This window comes from Syngnathus acus, chromosome 6, assembly GCF_901709675.1.
Source record: "Syngnathus acus chromosome 6, fSynAcu1.2, whole genome shotgun sequence".
In the NCBI taxonomy this organism is placed as follows: Eukaryota; Metazoa; Chordata; class Actinopteri; order Syngnathiformes; family Syngnathidae; genus Syngnathus; species Syngnathus acus.
Window position 1 is genome coordinate 5,029,119 of NC_051092.1, and position 23,008 is coordinate 5,052,126.

General features: G+C 44.6%; 2 protein-coding genes across 6 annotated transcripts in view; one reads left to right on the top strand and one right to left on the bottom strand.

Moving 5' to 3' along the window:
* The window catches only part of lingo1a (leucine rich repeat and Ig domain containing 1a), a 165,345-nt gene that overhangs the window by 134,026 nt on the left and 8,311 nt on the right, over positions 1-23,008 (bottom strand). For 4 of the 5 annotated variants that reach the window (XM_037254904.1, XM_037254902.1, XM_037254900.1 and 1 more), the window contains 3 exons: positions 20,439-20,663; positions 10,780-10,944; positions 3,840-3,960 (listed from right to left, as the gene is read on the bottom strand). The gene's annotated coding sequence lies outside the window, so the exon portion shown is untranslated. Of the gene's footprint in view, positions 1-3,839; positions 3,961-10,779; positions 11,474-20,438; positions 20,664-23,008 lie in introns of those variants that run through there. The other variant, XM_037254903.1, reaches the window with a different exon arrangement.
* The window catches only part of cspg4 (chondroitin sulfate proteoglycan 4), a 39,038-nt gene that overhangs the window by 12,580 nt on the left and 3,450 nt on the right, over positions 1-23,008 (top strand). The window contains exons 2-10 of the mRNA XM_037254899.1: positions 12,271-12,434; positions 12,659-16,213; positions 17,107-17,286; positions 17,361-17,636; positions 19,333-19,509; positions 21,246-21,444; positions 21,524-21,655; positions 21,855-22,015; positions 22,577-22,760. Coding sequence (XP_037110794.1) covers positions 12,271-12,434; positions 12,659-16,213; positions 17,107-17,286; positions 17,361-17,636; positions 19,333-19,509; positions 21,246-21,444; positions 21,524-21,655; positions 21,855-22,015; positions 22,577-22,760 — 5,028 coding nt within the window. The remainder of the gene's footprint in view (positions 1-12,270; positions 12,435-12,658; positions 16,214-17,106; positions 17,287-17,360; positions 17,637-19,332; positions 19,510-21,245; positions 21,445-21,523; positions 21,656-21,854; positions 22,016-22,576; positions 22,761-23,008) is intronic.

The window sequence follows — 23,008 nt, forward strand, 5'->3', positions numbered from 1 at the left end:
GTTGACTTAATTACCGCAAATAAAAACATCACAGCACACCCCCCGTGTTTTTTTCATTTCCGCGGCTTTCGCAAGCGGACATATGCGGCTTTTCCATAAATGATGACAGAAGTCTTAAAAAAAAACAAAAAACTATAATATTAACCAAGTGTTTCTTCACCCAGACTGACTAATAATTGATGGCAATTCTCTGTGTTGAAACTCAGCCAAGCTAGACTTGATCTGATGAATGATCCAAAAAAAAGCAGGTGTGCACCAGGAGGTCACAAGAAGAGCAAAGAAAACCTCTCGGAATCCTGCTAAATCCCAGCCCGGCCCAAATTCTAACCTCAAATGGGGATTATCACCTTGGCTTCATGACTAAGATCAAGGGTGTGTGTTTTTTTTTTTTGCCAAGATTAAAGCGTCTTCTCTGTTTGAGTGAAGTGAAAGGTGCCGCGTTGTATTTGAACGTTCTCTTTATACAAGCGTTGAATTCTTATGAAGGAGCAGGGAAAGTTGGAAGAAGTCGATAGTTTTAACTCAAGCTGTGGGGGAATCAATTTTATAACCACTCACTGGACACAGAGGTTTTAAATGAGGCAATTAGGATTCTAGAAACATTCGACCATACCTTGGCTTATTTCTTTGGTACCTTTCTGAGTATCGGAACAGCCTTCAATATGATACAATATGGCCGACGTTAACAACAAAGCACACGCTAACGTTAGCTTACTTTGTCACCGTAACTTAGCTCTCGACTATGCGGTGTTACGTTACGCGTCACTTGGCTTAAAATTTAGCGTACCCCGTCCTAATTTGGTGTCGTTTTTATTCCTTTATTTCTAAAGTATTTCTTCAAACAATAGTTTTCTTCAGAACCAAAATGAAACTTTAGCTAGCTAGCGGGAGCAGAACAAATCAAAACAACCAAACTGTTTTTCTCACCACTTAAGGAGGTGAACGAAAGGCGAATATCGTAAAAATCTTGATCATGAGATGTGTGACACAAGCAGTGAAACATGGCGAAAAGGACAAGGGTGAAGGAAAGAAAGTTTACTATTATTAGTGGATGTCCAGAAGCAACATCATGACGTGCTTTTATGTCACCACTGGGGACAGTCCTCAGAAATATGTGCCACATGAGAACTAATACATATATCTTATTTGGAAATATGGAAATACCACACTTAAAATAATCCCTACATATTTACAAATCTCTATTTACAAATGTTATAAATGACGTATATGATAAACGAGTGGATTCCGAGAAAGGGCACGTTCACTGTTACAAATATGATCTGAGAATCGAAATATCTAGGAATAAAAAAGTGACCTGTTGTCTCATTCATCTTTTGTTGTCAAGCTTAAATGTTTTGTCCAGCAAAAATGAAGCAATTGACTCGCCTGTTCCAATATTTTTGAAGGGGAGCGTTAAGGCGGTACATGATGTATTTGATGAGTTTGTGGCTTTGGGAGCAAGCAAACTTATTTTTGGTCTTAATAGAAAACAAACTTTGTCCTCAGGGGAGTATGTTTTCACTTATTTGTTGAGAACAAGTTTGCAGTGATTGTCCCCATTGGCTTGTCTGAAGTGAGCATTGACTTTCTTGCCGGGCTTTGTTTGGTTCTTAAGTATAGGCGACCGCAACTCTGCCTGAGTGGATCTCGCACCTCCAGCGCTGAATGAAATGGACATTTTTTTACTTTGCCTTTGGCCAGCGTTCAGTGGCCTGCCCCTATCGATGAGCTCTCATTATGCTCCTGCGACGCTTGAATTCAACAAGGTCTTGTAAAATAAAAAAGCGGAGCCACTTCGTGACAAGACAAACACAGCAGCCTATCTAAAAATAGCCCACATTCATTTCTGTATGTAAATGCACATGCCATTATGCACACGCCATCTGTGCGTGCGGTGCGGCGTGTCTTGCTTGTACCATCTAATGACTCACGCTCGTGTGACACTTCCATCAGTACACTTTAATTGCGTTGCGGCGAGATAAAGGGCTTTGTCTCGACGATGATGGATGAAAGGCTCCGGATCGGCAGACGCGTCCTGACAGCCGACGTTTGATGGGAACGTCCGTGATGGTTTCTTTAGCACGGCGACTGAATCTTGCAGTACGTTGGTATTTTATCGCCAGAAGGCTTTCAAGCGTATTAGTCACTGGTAGAACTATCGAGTCCAGCTTGCGTCAATTTTAATAATCATGAGACTCTGGTTGGATGTGCTGCTGAAGCATGCGTGATAAAATAGCAGTTTCTTTATGCTAATTTCCATCCATAACAGTTTTGATCATAAGTTAGTGATATGCGACCAAACTTCTGAAATGCTTTGTTTAAACGTTTTAAATAAGCAAATTAGCAACTATGTTTATAATGCTAATCGATTGCTTTTTGCTTTTGTCTTTCGGATATGGCAGATATCAACTTTACAGGCATTCTGCGCCATTTTCCACCTGCTTAAATTTGAATCCCATCCATCCTCCCGCTCACACATGATTAAGAAATGGCCTAATAAGAGCATATTCCCCAATAAATGAAATAGAGAAATATCAGCAGTCACTCAGAGGCAATGAAGTGCGGCGTTACTTGTAATTACTTTGTTGTCGGAACAACAGTCCGTGCATTGCTTATCATCTAAATGCAAATTGGATGTAAAAAGAATTTCGTGTGCTAAAAAACAGCGGCAGCTCTCACTCATTCCGAGGTAGGCTGCCGCTTGTTTTTCTTTTTCACGCCCACGAGTCTGCTGCCGCACAGTTGCCGAGGGTACTTTATCAAGTTTTTGTTTGTTAGCTCGAAGGCATCTTGGAGTTTCAAGTAAGCAATAAAAAGGCAGGAACTCGTGGCGCTGATGCCGCCGCGGCCAATTCAGACTCATGACCCTTGTCACAAGAAGCGCTTGGCCACAAAACAAAGAGGACAGTCCGCATCAGGAATTCAATCGATTTTTGGTCCAACTCTTTGGTTTGACCAAGTCGGTGAACTCTTGCAAATAGAAGACTAGTTTCAGACAGCAAACATTTTTCTTCCCTCTCGTATACAATCCAAATCCACACAAAATAATCATTTCGGTAGAGAGGGTCGATGGTTGAGCAACTTGAATAATTTGACCAATGCACAAAGCCTTCCAATAATTGGCTGGCGTCAGGCCGAAACCTCCAGTTTGGTCAATTTCATATCTGTTTTTTTTTTTATGAATCAATATGATTGGTCAGCCCAGGCATGGGCGTAAGCTTTACAAATTACTGAGTAGTTTTTTTGACGATGCAATGTAATTGGCGACATGAAAAGTGCTGATTTTGGGATTTAGAGTTCCAGCTGACAACAGCCATTCGAATCTTTCGATTTCTGTAGTTATCACAGGGGGTCCTCGGTTTACGACGCAGCGATATAAAACGAATTTCGGTGCAAGTCGGAACAGTAATAAAATGAAACAGTACAGTCATAAAAAAAGATGAAAACAATTCCTTACCTTTATTCCTGTGGTTGGCTTGCAAGGGGTGTGGCAAGAGATAGATGACGCAACAGTCCAAAATGGCGTATATCATGTGAGCGGGTAATGGCGTCTTCCTCGGTCCAGAGCATCTCGCGGGGTATTCTTTCGCCGCGCGCGGGAACTAGTTTGTACAAATCTCACGACGCTTACGACGCAAAACCGCTTTCAATATATGAGGCTTTAAATATATGAGATGAAATACAAAAAATATATATATATATATATATATATAAATAAATGTAAAAAAAATAATATACGAGACGTGTGTTATAACTCGAGGACGTTGTAAACTGCGGACCCCCTGTTTAATGAATAATATTGGCAGAAATCACAAGTGACAAAAGTCTCAAATACTCACTCATTCAAATCCGGAAATCTTGATCATTGTGCTTTTGGCAGCTTTGCTTTTTGTGCTGGCTCTGCACTTAATGCATTTTGCATTTCTCCTTGTTTTCAATATGCAGAGCAGGGACGAGCTCCTGGAAAAGAGAATTTGGTGAAATTTCAAAGGGTGCACTGTCGTGATCTTAACTTTTATAACAGGCCTTGTTCTGGATAATGTGTCTGAATTGAAGGGCTTCTGAATTCCCTTTATCTCTGACACAAATGTTTCCCATCTGTGATAAGATTCCCGCTCAACAGTGAGCTTTTCACGACTGAAATAATAGCTTTGGCCGGAGAGGTGGGCGCAGCAGCCAAAGGCGTGTGTACTTCCCCACCCAGTTCTCCAGCTATTTTAGTCCAAGCGCGACTGCGGCAAAGCCGAGTCCCGAGTACAATTAAATGGAGAGCTTCCGATCGTTTTAACTTTTCACAATCAAAAGGTGCCACCTCAGATTTCTTCCCGCGGCAACGTCCGGACTGAGCACATCTGCCCCGACTTTGCCACCACATGTTTAAACCATTAACCAGACCAGAGAAAGCGACGTTCAAGTTGAAAAGGGTGTTCCGCGATGAAACCTCGTAATCCGCGAGTAGGGATGGAAGCGTCCCGCAATGCGGACGGCACCGTTGGCTGGAAAAAATGAGTGACGAATTGTTGCTTTTGGAAAATCCTCGTGTGGATGAGTGTGCAAGAAACCAACCTATCATTACCATTGGAACCGAAATAGACGCCATTCCTGTCGGCTCCACCGATGATTCGTTTTGGATTTTCCAATCAAGTTTGCTCATAGGAAGTCATGAGAATAGAATCGGTGCAGGAAAAGTATCGGAACACTTTTACGTGTTCGGTCAGCTGTGATTAAGAGTTGATTCTAGGTGGAGCTGGGAGTTGGATTTTGGAGGATCCACGCGATCATTACAAATCTACGTTGACATACTTTCAAAGTATTTGAGCTGTTTTAGTTCTGATGTACTCAGAGTAATAAGAAAGACTGGAGTGGAAAATAGAGTTAACAAAAAATTTCTGAATAAGACGCCATATTGCTCTCTTACGGTCTATTAGGCTAAATGCAAGCAGACCATTTGTAATAAATTATTATAACATTTTTATCTGGATCCTTTCCGGAATTTAACTGGTTCTTGCTCTACCCGGCTGCAGAAAGCATCAAGGTAACAGGTTGTGTAATGTTTTTGCAGAATCAATGCTGAAGACAGAAAAAAAAGTTTGGACAAAGATTGGTTTGGTTTTCCATAAAGGAAAACCAAACATGTCCACTATATTTTTTCCACTGGGTTGTATTTTATATGCGGTTTATTGCAGTACTGTATGTGAGCGAGCATTCAGTTCTGGGATGGTTTCCCAATTGAGACTTCTGGGTGGGGCAGGGTGGGCCCCCTCAACGGTAGCGCGGCGGCGGGCGGGCTGACTCAGCCGGCAGGCCGAGGAGAAACTATCAATTGCTATAAAAGTCGAAACGGCTGCACGACTTGTGCGTACGTTAATAAGTGCAAGAGTGAGTGTGAGTGTTTATGTCTGCAGCTCGTGGGCGTGGAGGTAGGAATTGGTTGGAGAGCCAGCATCTGGATAATGCATTTTTCTGACCCTACACTCAGAGGGGAAGGGGGGGGGGGGGGGTTCGTCTGGACCGGAATGGATCAGTCCAGTCAGGCAGTCTGCTGGTGTGTGCCTTCAGCTGGTTCCCATTATGGAGAGCTAATGTGACACTCTGATCTTGAGCACATACTGGCTTTGCTAGCCCTGTTTAAAGTCAGATATGTGTGATTTTTTTTTTTTCTCACAGCAGCTTCTGTATTGGCACACTGGAAGGCAGCCAGAGGCTCGTTTACAGAAAAGTCTCACTGTCACGTTAGCTCATGGAAACTTTGGAGGTATGACGCTGGAAGTTTGTCCCGCTTGCAAAACTATACTGTGTCCCAATTTGGGGTTTGCATTTGAAGGATGATTCATCATAACCCAAATGTTGCTTTTTTTCCCCTCTGTTTTTCTTGGCGGTCATCTTTTGAAGACCCTTTGCACGTCACTGGATTTAAAAATTACAGTGTGTTATATTAAGGAATGAAAACAAAGTGCTGCCGCAGAATTGTGACCCAATCTTTAACAAACGTAACCATTCAACAAAGAATTGAGTCAAAGTTAAGTTTTCATCTCTAAATGTTTTGGTAGATACTGTTGAGCCAGCCATGTTGTGTCGTACTTGACCCCACAAAGGCCAAACGACAGCACACAAGCGCCTATTGACATGAAGACTTCCCTTTGATTCATCTATTTGCGCTGCTTAAATTGCACAGCTCTACTTTAAAACCTCCTAATTATAGTGGAAGAAACAACAGGTCATGTTTGTAGCATTTTCGGAAGCCTTTGGTTAGTATCTGGAACTAAATCAAAACATGGCAACCGAGTAGTCACGGTAATGACAACAAATAACGCCAGCTCGTTCATTTGGGATATTTTGCTCGAAATGTGTGACTCACAAACCGGCATACGTGGTTGGAAAGAGTGAAGGTACTGCAATCTAATTTCAACTTTGGAATTTGAGAGCTCAGCCTAACCTCCCGCTAACCATAACACTAATCCCTTCGCCGTTATTACTCATGCTAATGCTAATGCCCTTATCCTAAAGCCTGACCCGAACATGAAACGCAAGCAAACAGCGAGATGCAGATACCAGACACAGCTGGAAGTCAATAAGTTGGAGATGTGAACATATTTCATGGCACAAGAGGCAAACAAAACCAAAAACTCACAGGTGGAACTCATTCCAGAATGAACAAAAAAAAAAAACAATAGTCCAACTGACAGCGACCATTTTTCTTGCCATTATAGAATCCGAGTGAGATCTACAAGAGAGGAACATTCTGAACCATTGTAGCCCGTTTAGTTGAACGTATGGTAGAAAAATATATCAAGAGCACTCGAGCGTTGAATGAAGCACCGTTTTGGCACAGGGTCTCAAAATATGTTGAACAACAACAAAGACTGCGGAATTCCTGATGGGAGATTCCGTAAGCAGGCCATTGGAGAGTCGAGAATTTATGAGATGTGTCTGGGAAAAACCTGGAGTTCCTTCAACAAGCGAGTCCGACCGAAACCCGATCTTTAGCGTTCCTTCGCACGCTGTACATTACAGGCACATTTCCAGTTTTTCAATTCCCTGAGCTGAAATTCACATTGAAGAATTTGTAGCAGTGACAAGCAAATTAGCAACAACTCTTTTTCCCCACTGATAAGTCGACGTCACGATGGTAATTAGTAGCAGAGTGAAAGATGTCCACACCCCTAATAACAAAATAAATGGACTTTTGCTGAAAAGATGTTGATACAAAAGAATATCAGCACAATTTTGGCAGCTTATCTGAAATTCCTTAATTGGATTGTCAGTCGAAATCAGGAAATGTAAAAACTGTTCCACAAAACAAATTAGTACAAATGAACTAATAATGCAACTTGCAGGTTCAGATAATTCTTTAAGTATACAACTTCTAACGACAGATAGAAAGCAGCCTCGGTTAACTTTGAACATTCAGCCTCAGACATCAAAAAGTCATGATGCAAAACTTTTAGCTTAGCGGTAGCTCAGTGTCAAATAAAAAATATTGGACGAATGAGTTTCAAAAAAGTAAGTTAGATCAGGAAAAACATTAGCATTTATGTCGCTGCTTAGCGGTAGCTCAGTGTCAAATAAAAAAATATTTGATGAATGAGCAACGTTTCAAAAAAACAAGTTAGATCAGGAAAAACATTAGCATTCATGTCGCTACCTAGCGCTACGTTTGAGAAAACAGGACTCATCCATGTTGCTAATAAATTACCTGCCCAATATCACAGACAATCTTATTGTTAATATACGTATTTTATGACAATTAGCATTCTAGTCGAATTTGATGCAATTGGTGTGGGAAGACCTTCGCCAACAACTGCTATAGCTAAAGTAAAACCGCCTCCGTGCGCCGAGTACTCCTTATGCAACGTTTCAATGGAAGAAGCTTGGTTATTTGAATGAGCCCCACCCAAGTGGGTTCTCCGCCGTTTTGGCTGCACACACAGGCCCACTTTTGTGACCCGCTTCGTCATAAAGTGCAGCAGTCCAGCGACTGGCCACAATGCTTCTGTTCACACTTGTTTGTTTTACAATGTTGTTACGGCCAGTGAGATCATCTGCGTTTTTATTTTAGCGGCGCGCGTGATGAGCCAACACGCTGCGAGTCGGTCCGAGTGCCTTATTTGGACTTTTGAGAAAGTCCTATTGTGTGGACTTGTGTTCCAGCACAGTATTGCTTTGTTGTGAACGTGGAACCTGAGTGGAAATATTTTAACTGGCTGTGTGACGAAGTCAAGTTGACCAAACGTGACGTTTTCTTTCCAGGTGAACGGCAATCGAAATACTAGCAGTTGGCACGAGAATGTAGTTTTGGCCTCCTCGCTCCGAGTCTTCTAAGAGAAGCACAAAGGCAAACAAGAGGGATTCTTTCACCATGTTCTTTGCACACTTTCTCTTTCACATTTTCTGACACTCTCCATTCAAGCGGTCGTAATTTTTGATTCGGGCCGCCGTGCACTCCTTGTCACTTTGGGTTTTGAAAACGCAGAAAGCCGAGGAATTTTAACTGTAGCTCCCCCGCCGTGTCGCCGTGAGCCGGTTCTTTTCAGACGGGACCCCCTCCGTCCTCGCGGCGGTGGCTCGGGGATGTGTCCCGAGCGATGCAGAGTCTGCTTTCAGGCAGCTGTGAGAAACGGCTCCTCCAAGCCTGTAAAAGCGCGTCCCCGGCGACTTGTGAAAAGTTGGCGGCGGCGAGAAGGGGGTCCATATTCAGTAGTGCTGTCAAGCAATGCAGAGTTGTGGCCTTCCTCTCCACTGTGGAGTGACTCAAACTTTCCAACACTCTTGAGAGCGCAAACAAGATTTGAAAAGCGGATCCCCTCCAATTCAAAAACTGTATCAAAACTTTATCTTTAGGAAATAAATCATTTTGAACAACTCGGGAATCATACGGCATTTCGGACTGTGTTTCGGTCGAAGCTAAGCCAATCTGAATTCTGCAAATCCTCCCTTTTACAGACGACTCGGGGTATTTATTTCACGATCTTTCCGAAGATCGATCGCAACGCGCCGCAGTCCACAAACCATCGAGGGGAAAGTAAACGATAGACCCTCATAAGAGCTTGCAAATCATGTTAACGATTGCGTATCGGGCTCCTCGGGAGCTCAAGCGGCGCATGTACATTCTTCTTGATAACAGGCTCTCCCTCGTGTAATTACCCAGAAGCCCTTGTGCCCTCGCGCCACAGCCGCAGGAAACAAATGAGAAACATAAGTACTATTTATAGGCTTAAGCGCGAGGCGGGGTGGGGGGGCGTTTTGTTTGGATCCCGGGCGTTGTTGCTATGGCAAATTTGTGCTGGAGGAACAAACGCCCACTGTGCTTGCCACTGATTAAGATATTTAGGAAAAATCTACATTCATGTTTCAAAGGACTATAAAAAAACACAAGGTTGTGTCTAAAGACTGAAGGCACTGGCCACCAGACATTTTGTTCAAACTGAACCGAGAGATAAGCTAAAGTACGAGTAGAGCAGAGTAAATCCCGTCCAAGTCCGCTAAATGTCTTGCGACTTATGCGGTCCCTCAGTTGATCTTCCTTTTCCGGCCATGTGTTGGGAGACCCAAAAGAGCACGGAAAGACGAGAAGGAGGCGGCGAAGGAAAACAACAAGAGTCGTTCATGAGGTTATACGTGAAAGCAGAGGAAGACTGTTTCGTGATCTTATTACCCGGCACGACGCCGTCAGCTCGAAACCTCGTAGTCCGAGGTGCTTGTCAACAGCAGGATGTGATGCGGCGAAACAAAACGAGCTTTTCTGTTGCCTTTCATAATGTCGATACGATTCATCGGGTGCAGCGGTGGCATGAAAATCACTTACAGAAGGCCTGAGAGTCAAACAAAGCGGTTCGTTTAAACACTAGCATTTGGAAAATGGGTTCCTCCTTAATGCGGCGGATCTTTTTACCCGTCTCAGCGGGAGGGGGGGGACTAACGAATTCCAGGTACGGAAAGTGGCGCAAACGCGGCAAAATGTCTTCCTCAAGACTCGAGCGAGATGAATTTCAAGCGGAAAATCCTCGGGCGCAATTGTCTTGGCATCGCTTCCCTCCTCCGGCGTTTTATCCTTGCGCTCGGCGAACAATCCAACAAAAGCTCAGCTGCGAGAAGCGCCGAGCTCATCGAGCTTTTCTTTGTTAATGCTATTGCTAGAAGAAAAGACCATTTCCCGTCTAAGTTGCGGTCTCGGCCCGGAGGCTCCGGCGCAATTAGTCGTTCGTCTGGAGTACCTTGGTTTCGCCTTCACGGGATGAATGTCTCGGATTCACACTTATTGTTAAAATACTTCTATAAACTCAACTTTCACTTATTAGCGGTTGGCCATGTGCAAATTTTTTGGGGGTTCATTTCTACAAACTAGCCGCATAAACAATGTGTAACAAGCTAGTTATCTATTATAGCTATTTTTTAGCTAGCTTTTAATTTCTACAAACTAGCCACATAAACGATGTATGACAAGCCATTATAGCTTTTTTTTAGCTAGCTTTTAATTTCTACAAACTAGCCGCATAAACAATGTATGACAAGCTAGTTAGCTATTATAGCTATTTTTTTAGCTATCTGCTAGTAGTCATTTAGTAGCAAATTTCAAAACTAAAACAAAAGTGACATGGCAAGAAGCAGAAGAAGTCAACACGACAGAAGTCTAATCACCAGCAATTATCTAAGCTGGGTTTCATTTTGTGTTTACGCAACATGTGGTGCCGTTTAAAACAGTTGCCTGGGATATTTATTTTAGGGAGGCAACAACATTCATTTTGCTCAAGCTCGCTTCTGTACGATGGAGAGACTCACCGCTGGTCTTGAGTCGGCTCAACGCAGCCTTGGAAGCACAAACGGATGCCTCTCGGTCCAATCTCCCAAGCACGGGCGTGACCATGGAGGCTTTTGCTGCCGTCCTTGCTGACGACAAACAAATTGTCCTGGTTTGTGTTTACTCTGCCCATCAGTGAGAGTTCGCTCGAAGGATGAAAAAGGACAAACGCAACCATCAGTTTGATTGCAGTTGAAAAAAGTTACAAGAACTAACTGAAGATTTTTGCAGTATTTCTGGACTTGCTGCTCTTCAACAAGTTCATTAGCCACTTTCAAGCTGCCTGCCCAGCAAATTGGAGTAGTTCTACTTCGTAATCTAACATTGATTTTTTTTTGGGAGTGTGGGTGGCTTCAAAGCCGGAGTGGAGAGAGAACATGAGGAGGAAAAGCTTGAGCAGATAGTTGAACCCAAAACCTTTCGACTGCGAAGCATGCCACGATGAAAATTGTGCTGCTTAGAGAAACAAATATAATCACTTTCAAACCGCAGCAAAACAAGCTTGTATCTATGCTAGCAAATCATATACAGGCATTAGACTGAGCTAGCGCCAACTCACCTAAGATCCTCTAAATAGTGTAAATTGAGAATTAAGTAGAAAAAAAATGTAATTAATTAATAAATTGAGAACTGATTAATGTATTTTTCACACTGGAGCCCAGGACAGGAAGATTTTTTTTTTCCCGGTCTAGTAAAATTTAACTAAAGTAATCGGTGGTCTGATAAATAAAAACAGGAAAATACAATGCACCATGAAAATACTCAAGTACAGTAACAATTACTTCCCAAAACTGGCAACAAGTAAATATTACATCTCGCACTGACGTCATCAATTATTTTCTCCAACGTTAGCCTCTTTATCGAATGTGACCATTTAACATCTTCTGCATTATCACCTAACCACGACGGAGTGTTTAATTCCGCTATGTTGAGAATGCACCCCATGGCAGCATGCCCACCAATCTGTTGATGTGAAGGAAAATAGTCTCATGGGAAAGTCCTTAGCATCCAGAACTCATTGCTATTTCCTACGAGCTTCTGTATCGGGAGCCATCACGTAACTTTTGGAAAGCCCCCCCCTCTCCGTAAAAGTTCAGGGGAAACCCAGATTGCGGAAATGGTTGTCTTTGGCATTGCTCCAGCGTCATCTTGGCTGCTCAAGAGGAAATAATTGACTTCCTTCATGGGTTTCTGCATTTGCCGAGGACCCTGGGAGCGCCGTCGAATGCTGAATTTGCATCCCGTTGGAAAGATAAAGGATGGAGAGTGTGTCCTCACAAGGGGTTATGACTCATAAAGTCCTTAAAGGCTGAAGTACCTTGTCTGGAGAAGGATGCGAGACAGTACGCTGCAATGTCGAACGAAAATTAAAACACTGCACTTGTGGTCTCATTTCAATGAAGTGGCAAGTTTTGATTGCCTGCTTCCTTTCATTTTTGTAACTTTTTATGAACCGATTTTCTTCGTCGCAGAATCCTACTTTGGGGACAGCTTCTGCAGTATCCAAACCTTCCAAGATGTCTCCAGCTTCCACGTGACGCTACAGTTGAAGACGAGTCGGAGAAGTGGGCTGCTGCTCCTGGCTGCTGGAATGGAGGATTATCTGTTCATTGAGCTGCTAAATGGCAAAATACAGGTGAGCAGATGACTTGGAGATAGAAATGGAAGTGAGCTTGAATTTTCTGAAGCAGTCAACAAATGCAAGATTACTGCCAATGTGTCCTGGTATTGCAATGATAGTTTGGTAAAGTTGGTGACCAATCAGTCGATCATACAAAAAGCCATATTAATTAAAAAGCATCATGTCAAAAACTAATCAATGAAGTTCATGTTGACAAAAATGTTGTCATGTTTCCGTAGGCTCGTATGAACATGGGCGCAGGCGAGGTGATCCTGTCATCAACGCAAGGTGTCCAGCTGAATAACCTTCTGGAGCACAAAGTTTCACTCACAATGCAGGATGACAAGCTCACCATGACGATCGACGAGCTCTTCTCCACCTATGTCCCTCTTAACGACGATGGGGAGGAACTGAACATCGACCAGGGCATTTGGCTGGGAGGAACCGGAGATCTTGACACGCCCTACCTCAGCAATGCTATCCCGCCTTTCCGTGGCTGCATGAGCAACGTCAAATTCGAGTCCCATGAATTTGATATTCTCGGCACGCTCTTCAAACAATGCCATGACACAAAGGAATCCTGCAGCAGTGAGTTTGAAGCAGGCGACGGGGAGGCGACCAGTTTCAGCACTCCAGATTCGTTTGTCTCCTTCCCCACCTGGAGTGGGGCTAGCGGAGCTCCAAGAGTTTTGGAATTCCTCATGAAAACCACCATCGAGGATGCCCTTCTTGCCTTTCACCCGGGGAGAGATACGGACTTCATCGCTATCGGTGTCGTGAAAGGCTACCTTAAAGGTGTGCTGGATTACGGCAAGGGCATGGAGGTGCTGGAGAACAACGAGGTGCAGCTGGATGATGACCAATGGCATCGAGTTAAGGTCCAGGTCAGTCAGGATTCGTTTGACATCAACATAGACAGCCAGGTCGTCTCCCTTCCTCTGAACTCGACTCAAAGCCTGGACTTGGTGGGGAACTTGTATTTAGGAGGCATTCAGGCTAAAATGAAGGATTTTTTTCGCGAGAGTGACTTATTAAATCGCGCGGAAGAAGAGATGACTGCCGAGTCTTTTATCGGATGCTTTGGGGAGATCAAAGTTAATCAGAAGGATCGAAGCCTACAGGACGCTCTGGTGACCAAAGACGTTCACGTCAAGTGTGAAGGCGAGGACTATGACTATTCTACTTACTACGACGTCGACGCAACAACGACCTCCCCGCCGCCTAGTACGCAGTACGTCGATATTGAAACGACCGAAACGCATTGCTACCCAACGGACGACACGCCAGCTATCTTCAAAAACGTGACCAAGCTCCTTGATGTATTCCCACTGCTCGTGCCAGAAGCCGGAGAGGTTTTCCTTGATATTGACCACCTGCGCCCGACCTTTGACCTTAGCGCCGCAGGTATGCGTCAGTCCCAGATCATCTTTTCTCTCAAGAGCGACCCGTGGTATGGCCTGCTCGACATGGACATCACGACAAAACGCACAAAAAAATTCACTCTTTTGGACGTCGTCAACCAGAAAATCAAGTATATGCACGATGGACATGAAAGACACGCAGATGAGATTGACCTCGAGGTGGTTGCTAGCAGTAACGGCAACCTCCCCGAATGTCTTAAAACACCTCAAAGTTACATGCTACCCGTTACAATCGTTCTTACTGAAGACATTCCACAACTGAGCGGAGAAGAAATCCCCATCACAGAAAATGGCAAGACTCGCTTGAGCCCCGGTCTCCTCAAAATCAGAGAGTCCGACGCCCGTTGTGACAACTTGGTGGTCACTGTGACGTCTGAGATTCCCGTTGAAAGTGGCTTCCTTGAAGAAAGTCAGGAACCAGAGCGAAGCATCTCAGAGTTTACCTGCAGGGATCTAAAGGAAGGCAACATCTACTATGTGCACAAAGGGGGGCAAGTCAATGAAATGACCTTGGAAGTGTCAGATGGTCAATCTGCCAGTCACTCTGCGTCTTTCAAGTTGGTTCTCACACAGCCTCATGTAACAGTTGTGACCAACACTGGACTTCTCCTGGCTCAAGGCGGCAACGCTTCCATCGGCGTTCACAATTTGGCGGTCCTCTCGCACCCTCGCCACGGCGATGTAATTTATAACATCACCCAGCCACTCGTCTACGGGGAACTGAAGATCATGACGACTGATGGGATGTTAAAACCAGTCTCCGAGTTCCATCAGTCCGACCTGGATAATAACTACCTGAGGTACTTCAGCACCGATTCCAGTGACCAAGAAGACGTCGTCGTTGAACGGATTCAGTTTGACACGCACTTGGGAACGTTCTCCCGCAGGAATAACACCTTTTTAGTTAAAATCATGCCTTCGCCAGTCAAAGTCTCCACCCTGGTGCCAATGGAGATGCAGGCCAGTGAAGATCTAGTCATCGGACACACGGAGCTTCAAGCTGAAGTGACAGGGAGAAACCCAGACCCGGAAAGTGTCAAGTATATTCTCGTCAAGCCTCCGACCCTGGGTAGTCTCCAGTTACTGGACACCGAGTTAAACGAAGGTGACACCTTCACCCAGAGAGACATTTTGGACAATTTTATCAGCTACAGAGTCTTTTCGCGAAAAGCCGTTGATGCTACTGATCAATTCCAGTTCAAAGTCTTCGCCGAGGATCAGTACTCGCCTTTATACACATTCCCAATTAGCATCCTTGCTGATTCCGACGCCCCGGTTCTGACCAACGAGGTGCTAATCGTCCAACATGGTGGCGAGGAGGTTTTAAACAAAAACTACCTTTGGGTGGAATCGACCGGCTCTTCGGATTTCATGTTCCAGATCAATGAAGAGCCGAAGCACGGGCGACTCATAAGGGACTCCCCTCCGGGTCAGCCTCGATTTGAGGGAGCCATTCGAGTGTTCAGTAATGAAGACCTCCAACTTGACAGACTCATATACCAGCACGATGGGTCGAGCACAGATCAGGACGAATTCCACTTCGCAGTGTTCGATCAGGGATCAGACAGGTTTGGAATTCAGGAAGCGATACGAGATGTTTTCAGGATATCTATCCAAAACAAGAACGAACACTCTCTACTGCAGGTTGTGGATAAAGTTTTCAACGTCGTCCGCCGTGGGCAGCGCCTGCTAACGACGGACGATATCCGGTTCATGGATGCCTACTTAGGCTTCAATGATTCCCAGATTGCCTACGCTCGCGAGGGGATCCTTTCCGGCAATATTGTGGCCGCACAGGATCCCTCACAATCCCTTTACCGTTTCACTCAAGCCGACCTGAGAGATAAAAAAGTTCTCTTTGTTCACCAAGGGGCGGATCAGGAACGCTTCCCGCTGCAGGTGTCTAACGGCTTTCACAAAACAACCGTTCTGCTGCAAATTCAAGCCGGCGAACCCTACCTGAACGTGGCGAACAATATGGTCGTCGTCATTGACCACGGAAGCACCAAGACACTTGACACCACCTTGCTAAGCGCCACGTCCAACATGGACATTAGGGATGAGCGCGAGATTAAATTTGAGGTGACGTCACCTCCCAGTGAGGGCAGGATTATTGTAAGTGGGATCGAATCACAAGAATTCACCCAGGAGGACCTGAAAAAGGGTGTCGTTTCTTACGAGCATAATTACGAGAGCCTGAAGTCCAAAGACGCCTTTGGCTTCGCGGTCCGAGCAAGAGGACATTCCGAGGAGGACACGTTCAGAATTAAAATAATCAAACAAGGTTCTCTGCCCGAGCCTGAAGTCGTAACCAACGCAGTCATCGTTTCCTACGAGGGCGAGCACACTGTCGTCAACTCTGATTTTCTCAAGGTAATTCTATCGTCCCCTGCTGTGGTTCAACCAATTCAATTTCTTTACATCGCCTGTCCGTGACAGAATAATCTTTATCTTGGGGAGGATGTATTTGTTGATTTGACGTGATTCGGGCAGCTTTTTATCAAACGGCTTACCGCAGCAACAACTGGTCTCTAATCGACATGGCAGCCACATGAAAGGGGCACCAAATGTGACGGCGCAGCCACAGCTTTTAATCTGGTTTATTTACTAAATTGCAGTCTGCTAAGTGTGGAAAACAGAGCATTGCGTATCCCGTGGGGAGCTTCTCTGAGTCATTTGTGAGGGCCTGCCTGCAGTTCATCTGGAAAGCAAACTAATGGGATTCAAATCAAGCGTCAAGTCTAAAACAAATTACAGTATGGAACTTGAATTTGAGTCTAATGAAGAGCAATTTTTGATAGCAAAACTACTCAAATCCAGAGCATACATGACATAACTTTCCAGAGTGGGAATGAAATGAATCTAAAAATGTCTGCCTTGGTCTTTCCAGAGGTAAAAATATTTGTCTGGGTTTTTTGGAAGTGCATCTAAAATATTTCCTACAATACTATGAAATGCAAAGTAGTGTGATGTAAAAAATAGTGAAAGGGAGCCATGACTGCTAAACAGGCTCGAGGCTCCGGGGAGCTGATTAAAAACTTCTCAGAGTTGGATGACCGTAAATCCGTCTGATGTAAATGTGTGACATGACACGGGCGTCACGGCCGTGGCCCAATTTTCCATACAAGTGTTAATGATGTTAAAAATTCTTTTTGCACTCCAGAATTACTGACAGGAAATACCACCCGGCTCCAATGGAGCAATTTTAATGAATTTGATTTTGACATCTCTTAGCGAGTGATAACCTTGTGGTACATTTTCCGTAGGTGGAGCAAGCCAACATTGGGCCTGCAGAAATAGTGTTCACCATCAAGGAACCGCCTCGCCTCGGTCATGTGGTCAAGCTGTCCAACGGCACAGACTCGCCAGTCCTCGACTATATTCAGTCGTTTACGCAGGAGGACGTTGATCACGGGCGCATCCTCTATGTTTCTGCATCGGTCCAGGTGTGTCCTTCAACCCTTGTCAGATGTTTTTTTTTTTCTTAGCGTGACGTACTTGAGGTTCCGTGTCCTTCCAGGGTGTGGACGCCTTGACCTTGGATGTCAGCAATGGTGTCACCACAGTGGAGGACCTGCGCATGAAGGTGAACATCGTACCTCGAATCATCCCCATCCAGTCCCTCAACCTCACCGTGAAGGAAGGCTTCAGCAAGGTCGTCAACGACAAAGTCATCAACATCTCGCACCCCTTCTACACGTCCTTCAACATCGAGTTTGTCGTGGAAGAACCGCCAAAGCACGGGGAGATCCGTTTCCAAGATGGAGATGAGCTGACTTATTTCACATGGGAAGAGGTACGGCGGGGAAACATTTCGGGGAGGTGGAGGGGTTTATTTTTCCGAAGTGAAGTCACCTTTATCAGACCATCTCATTCATTGCTGTTGTAAAGTATCCGAGAGTGTTTGTCCATGAGCAATCATCGTTTCCCCGGTTACCAGTGAACACAAGTTGTTGTGTTGTGTCTTCCGTCGCTTGGAGGAAAATATTAAAAACGCACCAGAAGTCACAGATGGAAAATCAGAAACCCCAGAACGTTACCGCAACGTTTAGCTCGTCAGACTTCGGCACTCCCGCATCCAGCCCTGGCCTGCATCTTTCCCGTTTAGCTTCTGGAAAAACTGACACTGGTTTTCTTTGGAGCAGCCAAAAAAAAAAAAAAAAAAACTGGCGGCGCGCATTCCTATAATGGAGCTCACGCAAACCACCCGTGATTTGTTCTCGGAGAAATCACAAAAGGAAAAAAAAACTCTACAGAGGGGAGGGCAGCATTGATACGTTGCGCCAAAAGACAAAGCTCATTGTTTTCCCTCTCAGAAATGTTTTATGTAAGCTCTTCTTATTTTTACGGCCACGCTCCCAAATGAACAGCACATTGCGCCGCTGGAGCCAACTGTAATTTTTGACTCTTTTCCACAAGTTGAACAGTTCCCAAGCTCCTTTCTGGGAGACCGGCAGATCGACGTGTGCGCTCGCGCGTGCGTGCGTGCGTGTATGTATGTCAGCGTGCGTCAGCGTACCTGTTAGCGTGCATGTTGGTGTGTGCGTTAGCGTGTGCGATCATGTTCTTAACTGAAGTTCGCAGAGGTTATATGAGTCAAGAGTATTACAGAAAGTCTCGTATGAGTAGGTGAAATAAATCAGACGTGGCAGCTCCCAGCAAGGAATCCGTATCTGCTCATGTCGTTTTTCTCCTCCAATAGACCTTCACTTAAATCAGTCCTTCCTATTAGGTGTAGAATGGCCTGATGAGGACAAAAGTATTGGGACAACTAGACTTACAAAAAACAATAAAAAGCAAACTAAACAGTGAGCTAATTTAGATGCGAGATTTGCTGACAAAGAAGAAACGATCGTGTCGTGTAAATATCACAGTAGCTTTCTAATGAGCGCACCCACCGACTTGACTTTTGGTGACTACGCTCTGTCGGTAACGACCTAGCTTGTTATTCCAGAAGCGAGCCGTCACGTGGGGATCCACTTGGCACTTCCCGCTCCCCGAAGCGTGTCCTCTCGTCGGAGCATTTTACCGCCTTTTATCGAGATAAATGTCCCGCTGTCGTCTTTGGCGAGCGGGCTGTCTCAAGTGTCAAAATGGCTCCCGTCGAACAGGACTTAGAGGCCGAGCGACAAGAAGATGTGGCCCTTCTTTCTTTCGAGAGTGGACCCTGCCATAGGTGGCGCTTTCCATGGCGGCTCAATTGACAGCCAGTGACTGATTCCTTTGTGTTTGGGTCTCCTCCCACAGAGACGATGTCACTCGTCCCTTTGACTTTCTGTCTCAGCGCAGCGCGGCAAATAATAGCGGTGACTATAAAATTACACGGGCTCCCAAACGTCTCTCGAGGCCATCAACATTAGTCCACCGTAGTACCCGAATCTGAAAATATGAATTTGAAGTGACTCCGGAATGGAAACAGCATCGAACAGAAGCCATTTATTTCTGCAAGCCCCCACAAAAATGCAACAATGTCCTTTCCGTCCGCCCCCCAGATCAAAAACGGCCAGATCTACTACGTGCACGACAGCACCGAGAGCACCGTGGACAACTTCACCGTCTCCGCCTCGGCTTATGAGATTGACCGCCGCAGCCTCGCCGTCACCGTAGCCGTCAACATCCGGCCCATGAACGACGAGCCGCCCATAGTGACGCGCAACACCGGGCTGGAGGTAAGGTTCTATCTCGAAAATTCCCGTCGCTGCTTTTGTAAGAACATGCTGTTTATGTTTGCTCACAAATATATCATCATCTGAAGTCTGTCAAATAGTTTGTTTTGACCTTGGTCCAAATTTGGACGAGTCCCTTCATACTTTGGAGTCTTGGGAAGACTCGGGCGTAATCAGCTCCCGCAACTGGAAAGCAAGCGTGTCATTCGGCCCATTCCATCCCTCCTCCTGCGGCTCCACATCTCCCAGGCAACCCATATTTTGGGAAAAACCACCATTTGATGATGAGCCATCCGACGTGCGGCAAGCTGCGAGTAATAAGTGTGCGCTGACCTCTGAAGACCGCCATCAGACGATGACGACTAACAGGGGCTCAGCTCGGGCGCTGTTCGGACTCATCCTTGATCCCTTTTGCGTAGTCTTCTGGTCTCAGCTAGCCGCTAAGCACACCAGGGGTGAGCAACCTACTGTGAGAACTTCGATGGAGCCCGCCATACAGTTCGCAAGTCAAAAATAAAATCTCAAGTCAACTGGTTTTAAAGTTACTAAAATTACTACAAATATGAGAAAATACCTTTGAAGTTTAGTTCCCAGGGTATTTATTTATTAGTGACTATGCTAGCTATGAGGAGTCTTAATTGTGACCTTTGTTGACACTCACTTTATGCTCCGCTATCCTCAACCACAAGTCCCACCAGATTAATTAAGATTTATTTTGTTGAAGTTGGTCCAACAAAAGAAATTGCTCATTTTTCTGGTTACGAGAAAATTGCCACTTGTTGCTAGGCAGAATTCACTCGCCACAAGAAGCCAATTTACAAAATAAATCTTAATCACACAGTGCCAGCAGATAAAAGTGTGATTAGTTGAAACATTCTATCTATAAAAGAAGCACATGGCATATTTAAGGGTAGAAAACACTTCCAACTCACCATTTTGTCGTTTCCAACATGGCCACAGGCATCAAGTGACGTTGATATCACTTGTTCACGTTCATTGACTTGTTCCACTTTTGACAAAGTGCAAAGTGTGTGCCGGCCAAAGTCCAGATTCAGGAAAGGGTGGTTTCAATCCGATATGTCGCCTCAAAGACAAGAGGAAGCGCTTCATGCTCAAGTTGTTTCTCCAGTATTTAAACGTGCTCTGCATTAATATGCCTGAGGAAGGGAAAGGTCATTAATTTTGTGTGAGCTTATTGGTTTTATGTCATTCGTTCATTTATGTGGAGAACGTATCGATCCATTCATTTGGAAAAGCATGTGGTCTTTTTTTTTTAATGCACCTGGTCATTCAGTCTCTAACCTCAAAGCATGCTTGTGAAGCAGCCCGATGTCGCCATCTAGCGTCATTTTCTAAAACTACAAGATGATATCAGAAGCTTGCGTCTGATTTCGAGCAACATTACTTGCGAGTCTTAAAAGTAAAGTTTGTTGATTTTACTTTATATTATATTCGTTATTCTAATATTACTTTCACATGAAATACAATGTTTTATGCTCAAATCAAACTAAAACCATTTTAGAAGGTAAAAATGAAAAAAGTATTTTTTTATTTAAAATAAAAGTTAAGATAAACCACACAAAAAGGAAAGATCATAGTGTATTTTTAAAACTGTAAAAATATTAAATGAAATACAAAACAAGTGTAAAAATAACATACACCCCTCAAATAGTCTTAAAAAAAGAAATGTTTACTATACAAATATATTCCGTCTATAACTCACATCTATATCACATCAGGTCCTCGCCGGCGAGGAGGCAGACATCACGTCCAGCATGCTGAAAACTGAAGATGGCGACACTGCCACCGAGGACATCTATTACACCGTGGATACGGCCACCAGCGGAATGGTGGCCTTCAAAGACTTCCCCGAAGAGACCGCAGTCAATTTCACACAGACCCAAATTGATAACGGGGAAATCATCTTCATTCACGAGGGTGACGACTCGCGCCCAACTGAACGTTCTGATCCATCCGTCCACATTTCTGTATTTCAAACAGCCTTGTGTGTCTCCAGGTGAACAGTCCGGTGGTTTCAGCTTCACCGTGTCGGACGGCCAACACACGTCTCAACTCCACACATTTGTGGTCACAGCCAGGCCGCTCACCATCACCATGGTAACGCAAGAGGAGCTCATGGTGTTTCCAGGTGAGATGTCCACATCAGCAAATAACCAGTGAGGGAGTTTTAGTAGGTTGAAATAGAATCAAGAAGCTTTTTTATTTTCATTTGATGGCTTCATAAGCACATCACATATGAAATGATAAAGCATCGACAAAACTGACTCTGGAGTCTGCTTAACGACACTGCTTGGAAGTTAATTTTCCACCAATTAATGCCCGTGCAGGAACGAGACAGCCTATCACGAGTGCCAATCTGCGTGCCGTGACTAACGAGGACGGAAACGAGATCATCTATTCGTTGCTCCAGCCTCCTCGTTTGGGAAGACTCATCCTGGCTAACGACAAGAACCAAATGGAGGAAATCAACCGCTTCTCCCAAACTCAGGTGAACAAGGGTCAAGAATTATAGCACGCTATATCTGATCTTGCTGAAATTAGCCAGTTGAGTGAGCCAGCGATCTCTCCGCCCCCTTTACTGCTTGACCAATGGGGCAGAGCTGATAAAAACTAATGGAAAGCATATTTCTGTCACATTTGGAGCAAAAACAAATCATTCTTGCCGGTTTCAAACCTTGACAGCTAGATTGTCAGTGTTTTATGATAGAGAAAGAGAGGAGAAAGAGAGGAGAAAGAGAAAGAAATAAAAGAAAGAAAAAGTGAAAGAGAGAGAAAAAGAGAGTTGAGTTCAGGACATGAAAGGCAGAAAAATAAACAAGCCGCCACATTCCGATGGTCAGTCTTGAGATGCCGGGGCGCCAATTTCCCTGTAATTCTTTTCAACCTCCAGGGGGAAGGAGATGTAGGCAGAAAAATGTCAGCTGAGCTCTCCAAAATAACAAAAATAATGAGCTCTGCTTATAGATGGGCCTTTGGAAACGTTGACAAATTCAATTCAAGACAAGCTACTGTCCAAGTGTACGTCCTCAATCCGTGTCTTTGTCCTCAGTTGGAATCTGGAGCGGTCTTCTATGAGCACCAGCTGCCCGAGAAGCCCTTCTGGGTGGTGAGGGACTCGGTGGAGCTAGTTATGTCCTCCCACCCCGCCACGGATGTCCGTGACGTGCTACCCATCACCATCTCCTACTACGCAACGCATAGCAACATTTCCTCACAGATGTGGAGGAACAAAGGTGAATGTCTCTTTCGCTAGCTAGCTAGTAGCTAGCTGTTTTGTCTGCTAGCTAGGTACAAATAGTAACATCCTGAGATTGGCTCCTGCTGTGCTCAACACGACTCGCTCCTAAGTCATAATCACAGCCTCCATGATGGCAAACCAGTTACACTTCTGTTATAAGAATTATCATTTCCACAAAACGAATGATGAGGAAAGACTTGCTAATCATTAAGCTAACAAGACTAAACAGCTAGTATGTAGCAT